This window comes from Fusarium graminearum, chromosome 1 (assembly GCF_000240135.3).
Source record: "Fusarium graminearum PH-1 chromosome 1, whole genome shotgun sequence".
Taxonomy (NCBI): domain Eukaryota; kingdom Fungi; phylum Ascomycota; class Sordariomycetes; order Hypocreales; family Nectriaceae; genus Fusarium; species Fusarium graminearum.
The window spans coordinates 10677055-10686649 of record NC_026474.1 but is presented as its reverse complement, the minus strand read 5'-3'; the positions used below and the strand labels follow the sequence as shown (position 1 = coordinate 10686649).

Genomic DNA, 9595 nt, shown 5'->3' with positions numbered 1-9595 from the left:
TGGCAAGGGGGGTGTTGGTTGATATTGCTGTACAGCTGGGAGCTATCTCGCCTGTCAACCAACATGACGACAAATTCAGTCTAATTTAGAATGCGGGGGGCATAATAAAATAGAAGGATTCAAAGAGAAGAAAAAATCAGTTAAAACATGGGTCCATTTGTGGGGTGAGCATAGAAGTAAGAGCTTGTTGGCTTTGACTTGGGGGTGTGTTGAACGAGGCATGTAATAGTAGGTGGGCAGCTATAACTACCACCTATGCCCATCATGACAACCTCTCTTCGTCTATTCTCCTTCTCAAGCTTTACTCTCATCTACTCTTGACTCTCTACAAGTTGATACTCATCAATCGAATATTCTTGCTGAGAAACTACAAACCACAACTCTACTCAGCTTACATTCATCTCACTTACACCACCACCACCACAATGGCAAACTACATCCTCACTGAACCCTCCCCTTCCACAAACGTCTTTGTGCGTTCCGGTCGAGGTGGCTACGGCAACATCTCGCGTGCCTCAAAGCCAACGAACTCTTCGACATCCCGCACCGTCGCAACCACTACCACCACACCAACCGCTCCCTCACGCCGCTTCTTCAGCGGAATCGGCGGAGCAGGCAACGTCCACCGCGCCAGCGAGCAGCCATCTGTGTCTCTCGACGACGAGTACGACCGCATCGCTGCCCGTGATCAGATGGCCGCCGGACACGTCGGCATCGGTGGCGCGGGCAACGTCTTCCACCGCAAGGAGAGCGATGCTGGATCAGACATTAGCTCCAGCAGCTCTCTGAGCTCAAAGACCAAGCTGTGGGCTCGCGTGAGCAGCACTTTCAGCAGGGACTAGGAGGCGATTCTTTCTATCTTGTTTTGTTACTGTGCCAGGGAGAAGAAAGGATCCCCCTGTACTTGAAACTAGCGATCGGCGTTTGATGAATGGGCTTTGACATTTTTTCTGTTTGGTACGAGAAAGTAAAAATAAGGGCGGGGACCTCAGAGCAAATGGGAATGGCGAAAGGAAGCCTTGGATATATGTACGGTTGGCATTGATGAGTGGAGATTGGCGATATGAAACTGCCTCTCTTCATCCCTTGCCTGTATGATGTTTGTTTCTGGTGAAGATTATTATACCCCCGAGCGTAGCTCTCTTCTTATATTATAAAAGCATCGATTCTTTCCAACTTGCAGTTCCAATTTGTGACATGGATATAGACTATCATTGACTTTGTAGCATGTGATCACTTCACCGGTGACCCCAAGACACAGATTGAACGCATCAGGGTATCATTAAGCTTCCTCTATCTGGCAAAGGTTGTCTAAAACTGCACCGGTGTCACTACACGCCTGTACAGCACTAAATCTTCCATTCCATGCAAAGGCTCATGCATCGCTCTATCAACAGCTGCGGGACAAAGTAGGTTGGTTGTGGGAGTATAAACATTCACAACGGTCATCCCCATCATAAAAGGTCCAGACAAGAAATCTAAGTTAACAATCCAGGTCAATGATTATACACACGACCGCATCAGACTGTTATCATAGGGGTTGCATCGTAAAATGATGCGAGTTCAAAAGGTTACACCAAAGGATGTGTATCTTATGTGAACTTGGTATGAATAATGTCGGGATTCTCATGCCAGTCATCGATGCTCACCCACATCTGTTCCAAGTTAGTACGCTGGTAAACAGGGTTACAATTGCTTCACTGACCTTTCGGAAAGTACTCAATCCAGCAAGAATGCTGCCTCCGATCCAGGTCGAGTACTTTCTCTCTGGTGGCGCAAAGATCTTAATTCTCATATCCTTGACTGCCAATTTTTGCAGTTCCGTCAGGAGACGGTCACCAAAGCCCTTTGTCAGCGTGCTTCCTCCAGAGAGAACAATGTTGCTGTAAAGCGATTTTCGCAGGTCCAGATCTGTTCGGTTGATGGCATCGACGACAATCTGGTGAACACCAGGGTATTCGAGACCGATAATTTCAGGGTCAAAGAGGATCTCGGGTGCTCGGAAACGTTCTGCGCCAATCTTTATCCTGTTAGTTTGTTCGTACAATTAACCACGAGCGTGTAGTCTCACCTTGAGCTTATAACCGTCTGGGAGAACGTATTCGGCAACCTTGCTGTCGTTGGGCTTCACACCAACCCAATCCCTCTCTTCTTTTCGCGGGTCATGAGCAACGTACGAAACGCTCTCCTTGATTAACCTCACCACCTCCTTTTCGGCACTCGTGTGAAAGACGTAACCACTTTTCCGTAGCAACGTCTGCAGGTACTCGGTCACGTCTCGGCCTGCTACGTCGATTCGGCGAATACTGCTGGGCATGGCGAAACCTTCGTAAACTGGCACGGCGTGAGAAACACCGTCACCTGAGTCGAGGACGATACCGGTTGTTCGGCCACTGGCGTATAGCGATAGCACAGCTTGAATGGATGTGTGGAGTGCGGGGACATTGAACGTCTCAAAAAGGATCTGGGCCGCCGTGTCGCGATTGCTTCGTGGGTTCAGGGGCGGTTCCGTCAACAGTACTGGATGCTGGAAAGTGTCAACAAAGCCAATGGAACAACATTGCTTGGTAACAAACCTCTTCACTGAGAGTCTTCAACCCCTCTCCGTAAACATACTCCCAAATCCTCTCCATGTCGTCCCAATCGGTGACAATACCATGTTCAAGGGGATACCGAATCTTGAGCAATCCTCGCAATTCCGAAGCCGCCTTTTGTCCTATAAACACCTCACCCTCGAGGGCACCCGCAAGCACTCTCAAATGTTTTGGTCGACCAACCCAAGATGGGAAGAAACACTTTGGTAGATCGTCGCCTGCGAAACCGGCTCGAATGGTGCCAGATCCATTGTCGAGGACTATAGGCGCATTGTGAAGAGAGTCGGCCATGGTTGTGTAGATTTCAAGTTGGCCTCCTTAGTGTCGTCTGTGTTACTGTTGTCATAAATCGTCCCAACTTCCTTGCAGCTACCATATGGGTCCCCCCAACTTGGAGCTTCTCGATGGTGGTAGGTCAAGCTCAAAGCTGATCACAGCCGCAAGTTTTGGCGTATTAATTAGTAGACCAACAATTTCTCGACGCGTGCGTAGCTCGTCTTATCTATAAACCGTCGTCAAGAAAAGAGTCGAGAGGTGGTCGGTATTGTCAAAAGGTATTTGTTTGTTGTACCCCTGCCCTGCCATCCAACAAAGCCGCGCCCGCCAATCCAATCTGCTACTGCTACCTTCAGGAGGCGCCCCGTGGCAGCTTCGTCACGTGAGTACAAAAGGACCCTTTACGCCTCAGGCAGGTGCACTTTAAGTGCTTCGCGTTTAGGTCGCGTCTCCTCGATAGTAAATCGCGTCACAGACGTGCATCCATTATTACCCAGGCAACTCTGACCTCAGAAGAGCTTTTTGCGATACCAAAGACGAGCTGCCAACTCCAATTCTTGCCTCCCTAATACCGTTTGTTATTTTCTCGCTTGATCCGGGTCTAGCAATTTCCCTGAACGACGTTGTTCATCCTTATCCCATCGTGCATGGTTCCAGAATTGCTTCATCTTAGTCGCCAACATGGTCAAGGCCAATGCGAATGCAGCACCGCCTGCTACGGCACCTGGCGTTTACAGCGCAGTATATAGTGGAGTAAGCCTTTTCATGCATATTCAGAACCCAGTTCGAGCAATTCATTGGCAGAGATCGATTTGCCAGGCTGGTGAGAAGAACGTTGTAACATGGCATGTTGCTGTCGGAACTTTCTTTCACTACAGCAAACCTCAGTGCTACCGGCTTTCTCCACCCAAGCTAACAAGCACCGCTTTAGATACCTGTGTATGAATTCCAATTCGGTGCCGAGCTCAAGGAGCATGTTATGCGAAGGAGGTCAGACGATTGGATTAATGCTACTCATATCCTGAAGGCTGCCGGTTTCGACAAACCAGCTCGAACCAGAATCCTCGAGCGAGATGTGCAGAAGGACGTTCATGAGAAGATCCAAGGCGGTTATGGAAAATACCAAGGTAAGTGATCTCTTGACATATGCAACGGCTCTTCTAACACTGGTGCGCAGGAACATGGATACCTCTCGAGAGCGGACAGGCATTAGCAGAGCGACATAGTGTCATCGACCGACTGCGACCGATTTTTGAATATGTTCAAGGCACAGAGACTCCTCCTCCTGCTCCAAAGCATGCAAGCAAGCCCAAAGGGCCAAAATCTCGACCTCCGCTGCCTAAATGGAACAGTACGTCAGAATCAAACTCGATTTTGGCCCACAACCTGACCTCTTTTAGATCCGCCTCCTCCACCTCCAGCTCCAGCGCCCGTGATTCAAGACGACGGAGATACCCTGATGGGTGACGAAGATACTCCCGACAACCTCACGGTCGCATCTGCATCCTACATGGCCGAAGACGAGCGATTCGAGATGCCTCAAGCGCCAGGCACGGGCCGAAAACGCAGAAGAGACGATAATAACCTCCAAGATCTTACCGAGCAGCAACATGCCCTGTACGGCGACGAGCTCCTCGATTATTTCCTTCTCAGTAAAACAGATCAGCCAGCAGTCAAACCTGACCCTCCCGCAAACTTTCAGCCAAACTGGCCTATCGATGCCGAGGATCACACAGCACTACACTGGGCATCCGCTATGGGCGATTTGGATGTTGTCAAGCAGCTGAAGCGATTTAATGCATCTTCCACAGTCAAGAACATCCGAGGAGAAACACCATTTATGCATTCAGTCAACTTCACAAATTGTTACGAGAAACAAAGCTTTCCCATGGTGATGAAGGAACTATTCGAGACATTCGACGCGCGCGACAACATGGGTTGCACAGTGATTCACCACGCAGCTGTGATGAAGAACGGCAGGGTATTCAACTCATCGTGCTCGAGATATTACCTCGACAACATCTTGAATAAGCTACAGGAAACATTGGAGCCCAGCGCGTTTCAGCAATTACTGGACATTCAGGATAACGAGGGAAACACAGCATTGCATCTCGCAGCGCAACGAAATGCTAGGAAATGTATCCGAGCACTGCTAGGGCGTAACGCTTCATCAGATCTTGCAAATCTCGAGGGCATAAGGGCCGAGGATCTGATCATGGATCTAAACGCGACTAAGAAGGACCGTGGACCACAAAGATCATCGTCGCCTTTTGCCCCTGAGTCTCAACGACATGCGTCATTTAAGGATGCGCTTATCGAAAAGGCCAACAGACAATCCCCGGTGGTTTTCCAGTCGGCAGCTGCCAACACAGTGCAGTCGCGAATCTCACCCCTTATCATGGAAAAGTTTCAGGATCTAGCCAAGAGCTACGAAGACGAGTTCCGTGAGAAGGACATAGCAGAATCCGAGGCAAAACGACTATTGTCCAACACGCAGCAAGAGCTGACATCTGTCCGACAAAGCATTACAGATGTTGAGGGCCAACTGGAGCCAGAAGAAGCAGCATCCAAACAGTCAACCGAAGCCAATTTGGCCAAGCACCAGGTACTTTCGCTTATCACACACCAGAGCCGCCTGAACATCCAACGGGCAGTGGATAGCGAACTCAGCCGCATCAACGGCGAGGGAGGTGGGCAGGAAGAGTCATACGACAAGAGACTGCGCCTCGCGCGGGAGCTCAGCTCACTGCTTGCGGAGCAGCGCAAGGCCGAGGCAGAATACGTCGAGGCGTTGAGCATGGTGGGCACAGGAGACAAGATTGAGAAATACAAAAAGCTCCTCAACAGGTGCCTTGACACCAAGGAGGCTGAGAGTCTGGACACGAATCTCGACAGCCTGATCGAGATGATGGAAGAAGAGCGAGATGAAAACGGCATGGTTGGCGCTATGGATCCTGAGCCAATGGAACTATCGGTTGGCATATAATTAACATCATTGGCCTATCGGTCACCATCATCAGGATCCTTTTTCTCTTTTGTTTTGACAAAGTCAGATATAATAGTTATATCCAATTTTGGTGAAGGGGCGTGTCAAGTTACGAACTTTCTCTACATTCTAAGCTTGGGTGGTGATTGGTTGGACCATGTTTTCTGCGTTGGACAGGGCGCTGGGTGTATGTAAAGTAATAGTGAATAAAACGCAAGCAAGTTGCCAGCGAAATATACTCAAACGTTGGCCCAAAACTAGTGTCTTCCCCAGACTGTCGGTCAAGTGAAATGGGACACCGACCACCAGGTTACACTACCCAAGACATGTTACTGCTACGAGCACTACCGAGACTGGCTTGACGCTAAGACCTGCGAATGAGTGAAAAATCCATGTTGTCGGGACCGAGAGTGAGTTGAGACCTTCAAGCTTTCAAGATGGCGCCAAGGCTTGTCCTGTCAGCCAGCCGCATGCTGTCGTGCCTTACTGAACTCGACAGTATTGTGCCAGCGAACACAACGCCATAATGATATTGCGGCTGAAACTTAATGCCTAGGAGCGGCAATTCGTCTGCGGTACTCTCAAAGAGGCTTGGTCATGTGCAAGCAATATGTCCCTAGTCGACCCAAAACTTGGACAGCGATAAAACTTCCTCGAATCAGTGTATAGCATGCGCAAATAGATCCAAGTAGGCGTAAATTGGGTCACCCACAGGCAATATTGAAGCCAACCTTTACGCTTAGTGAGCGGTGAGGTAAGAATTCCCTCGGTGATAACTGTCAATGTCGATTGCGCCATCTATCTTCGATGGTGATGGTCAGATGACAGCAGCGAGAGCACGCTCAGCAGGAGATGCGAAATGAGTCGGACATGCTTCGGAACACAGCACAAGGCTCGTGCTACACCTCAAGCCCCCGAAGCAATATTCCAATGGCCTCCAGGCATACTATAGGTTAGGAGAGAAATTGCTGAGGTTGTACGACGTCGTGTCTCCTTGGACAGCACCAGGCAATTGTTGGTCAAAATGACCGCGCTCTAGTAATAATGTTCGACCGTCAGTTGTGGGGTTTGTGTTTGTTGTTCACAGGGCTGTTCTTCCTGTCCCGCTGTCGAAACTGTTAACGACAAGGAACAAGGATCTTAGATCAACTTACTCTCTTATGAGTAAGAAATCTAGCTACTGTAGCTGACCGCATGAGTCCTAATCATGTGAGTAACGGCTTTTCACTTTGTAAGCTGGAAACTAACCAAGGAAGTTTCCATGTCGCTATAGTACGTGGTTGGAATAAGCATGAGCACTGGGTGTGGCCTTGACGAGATTAGCAACCAGAACTTTTGTTCCCCCTGCCAGGAGGCGGCTAGATCTCCGTTGAAATCGACCGGTAAGATAAATCAGCCGTTGATTATGCATAGTGGGACATATAACATTTCTGGTGGCGCAAGTTGTTCAAAGTTGCAAATGTCCGTGATTGCCAAGTCATGGATGACTCGGATACCATTGTGATACCTGACCATCTTGAAATGGAAACGAGTGCGAGAAATGTACGGGGCAGTGGCAAGAAGCGTCGTGGACAACGGGGCCGAGCGAACCGTTGATGTTGAGTTCAAGCCGTGATTTTATTCCGCGTTGCCATTCAGCCGCGTACAAGTCCTGGCCTTGTCAGTAAGCCTACGTCGAAACACGAGGCTGGAGTGGTCTTACTACCCCTCAAGAGGCAGTTCCGTGAGACAACGGTGGATGCGAATCGCCCAAGAAACAAGGAAGAATAATACTATGTCCGCTATACCCTTGAACGCATTGCGCTGATTCGAAGGAGTCCTAGATCTGTTCTGTAAGCCCTGCTGCGATTTGCAAGAGCCTTTCTCTATCCGTAGCTTGTTCTCCGACCTTTGCAAACGACTGGCTGGGATTCAATGTAACCTTTGACAAGGACGAGGGTCAAAACGGTGGGGACAACTCGTAAGGCTGAACAGGGTAGATTGCTATTTTCGAGCACTGACAAATTGAGTGGCTAGTCAGCTAGTCCATGTTGGTCTGAATGAACAGGGGCAGAAGGGCGGAGTTTGCAAGATGTCAAAACGCAGACATGGATCTACGGAATCTCAAATTCCGGACAACCCAAGTTGCCCAACAGGCGCTATTGCTCATAAAGGTATTTGCCGAGACTAACTGTGAGAAGCAGCTTGAACATTTGGACATTACTCGCAATCGATGTCTTGGGATACGACGTGGACTGCACCAATGTTGTCAGGAACGAGATGGATACGGCCAACAACCGCCACCTTGGTATTCGTAGCGCAAACCAGCCCTGTCTAGCCTGTGCAAGGCAACAGGCCATTCGCATTGTTGGCCCATGTCGAATGGCTAGGGACAACCCCTCGAATTGAGAAAGAATGTTGAAAGTCCAATGCAGACGTTACTGCACCAAGTGCACATCTGAAGATCGTTACTTGATGCGTACTATGGCCAAGGAAGCAGAATGTCATCCCATCACGGCTGAAAACTAGCCACAGGCACATGAGGTCTTGATTCTGGTTTTTTCCCCTTCCGAAATGCTATCTTTTAGGAGTGGGCCATAGTGACATGGCAAGCACACCCCAATGTTGTATTGTCCCTCAAAGGAGGCTTTTTTGACCTGATGCGTTGAGTCTCTGAGACAGAGATTGCGTTGCATGAGGCGCAGCGCTGCAACCATGACAAGCCGAAGCGACGCCCCAGTCTGCCTTCTAGAAGGCGAGCAACCTTGAAAGTCAGCACACTTGTATTGCTGTGATCCTTGAGCGGCTGGTAAGCTTTGATTGTCCGATATCCTGCGGACTTGATCAACACAGCTTGGAATGGACAGTCGATTCACCTGCATTTTTACTGATGGCAAATTCATCTCGGGCTTGTTTTTTTGGCAAAGCCCAGACCATGTCGTGTTGGTAGTCGGTCCAGCTGGACAAGGTTACCGCCGACGCTGATCTTTGGTCTGTGATTCGCTACCGAGACGCTGGAGAAGGCCTAGGACGCCAACAGGGGAAAAGCGAGACATTGGACTTGTAGGTCTTGGACCCAGACTCGGCAGCATGTCGCAGTTGCATCGACCTGAACCACGCGTGTTTGTGGCTTATTGGATATGAAGGGCTAGAGACTTGATGATCCAATATTAGCAGATATTTTGATATAGCCCCGAAGTAGCCGCCCGAGCTGGGTAAGTGGTAGAGGAATTCAGATACGAACCAACCACAGACTTGGCGATGCAATGTGTGCGCTGTAGTCATGATCCATGGCAATATCAGTGTATAGAACAAAGATACTGTAATATCAGACACGTGCATATGCCTCAGGGTATCAGAAAAATTGGCCGCTGGGCGTTTAAGAGACAAAATCATTAGGGCAGCTTAGGTCACTTAGACTATGCTTCTTAGACTACTTATTTTTATGACCTAAGACTTAGGAGGCTAACTTTTCTGCTACCCACTAGATATGCAACAGTATCATTGTATGTACCATGCAGTATAATACAGTAGTAGACCGAGTAATGCACTTTTGTTCTGTAAATAAAACAAGATCTGAGTGGCCTCGAACTGTACGTGGAGGTGCATGTCAAGTTTCAGGCGCCCCTTGCAAGCCCGACACCGAGAGTGGGAAGGCGCCCCCCTCCTTCCTCTTGCGCATCCAATCACGTGTCTCGTAAATGCCAGTTTCAGCTGCGTCTGTTCCTTCCAGCGTCACAATCGAGACTGCACTGAATGA

The 9595-nt window shown here is 49.2% G+C and overlaps 4 protein-coding genes across 4 annotated transcripts; 2 read left to right on the top strand and 2 right to left on the bottom strand.

Moving 5' to 3' along the window:
- Nucleotides 1-161: 161 nt before the first annotated feature.
- On the top strand, nt 162-1176 carry FGSG_10386 (uncharacterized protein). Its single transcript, XM_011321054.1, has one exon. The coding sequence runs from the start codon at nt 426-428 to the stop codon at nt 840-842; it is 417 nt and encodes a 138-aa protein (XP_011319356.1). The 5' UTR covers nt 162-425; the 3' UTR covers nt 843-1176.
- An 86-nt stretch (nt 1177-1262) lies between these two features.
- FGSG_10385 (alpha-centractin) lies at nt 1263-3184 on the bottom strand. Its single transcript, XM_011321053.1, has 4 exons — nt 2577-3184; nt 2072-2527; nt 1706-2020; nt 1263-1655 (listed from the first exon to the last, which is right to left on the bottom strand). The coding sequence occupies exons 1-4, from the start codon at nt 2883-2885 to the stop codon at nt 1593-1595; spliced, it is 1143 nt and encodes a 380-aa protein (XP_011319355.1). The 5' UTR covers nt 2886-3184; the 3' UTR covers nt 1263-1592.
- A 367-nt stretch (nt 3185-3551) lies between these two features.
- FGSG_10384 (uncharacterized protein) lies at nt 3552-6030 on the top strand (the record flags this gene model as incomplete). Its single annotated transcript, XM_011321052.1, has 4 exons — nt 3552-3623; nt 3802-3997; nt 4048-4221; nt 4271-6030. The coding sequence occupies 4 exons, from the start codon at nt 3552-3554 to the stop codon at nt 5854-5856; spliced, it is 2028 nt and encodes a 675-aa protein (XP_011319354.1). The 3' UTR covers nt 5857-6030.
- A 2330-nt stretch (nt 6031-8360) lies between these two features.
- FGSG_13749 (uncharacterized protein) lies at nt 8361-8717 on the bottom strand (the record flags this gene model as incomplete). The annotated part of the gene is made up of 1 exon (XM_011321051.1): nt 8361-8717. The coding sequence occupies one exon, from the start codon at nt 8715-8717 to the stop codon at nt 8361-8363; it is 357 nt and encodes a 118-aa protein (XP_011319353.1).
- Between the last annotated feature and the right edge of the window lie 878 nt (nt 8718-9595).

What these genes read in the sequence shown, in the direction of transcription:
- FGSG_10386 (XM_011321054.1), top strand. Translation starts at nt 426, where the DNA reads ATGGCAAACTACATCCTCACTGAACCCTCCCCTTCCACAAACGTCTTT.
- FGSG_10385 (XM_011321053.1), bottom strand. Translation starts at nt 2,885, where the DNA reads ATGGCCGACTCTCTTCACAATGCGCCTATAGTCCTCGACAATGGATCT. An exon ending in TGAAGACTCTCAGTGAAGAG is followed by an intron (nt 2,528 to 2,576) that starts GTTTGTTACCAA and finishes GACACTTTCCAG; the next exon opens with CATCCAGTACTGTTGACGGA. An exon ending in GATTGAGTACTTTCCGAAAG is followed by an intron (nt 1,656 to 1,705) that starts GTCAGTGAAGCA and finishes AACTTGGAACAG; the next exon opens with ATGTGGGTGAGCATCGATGA.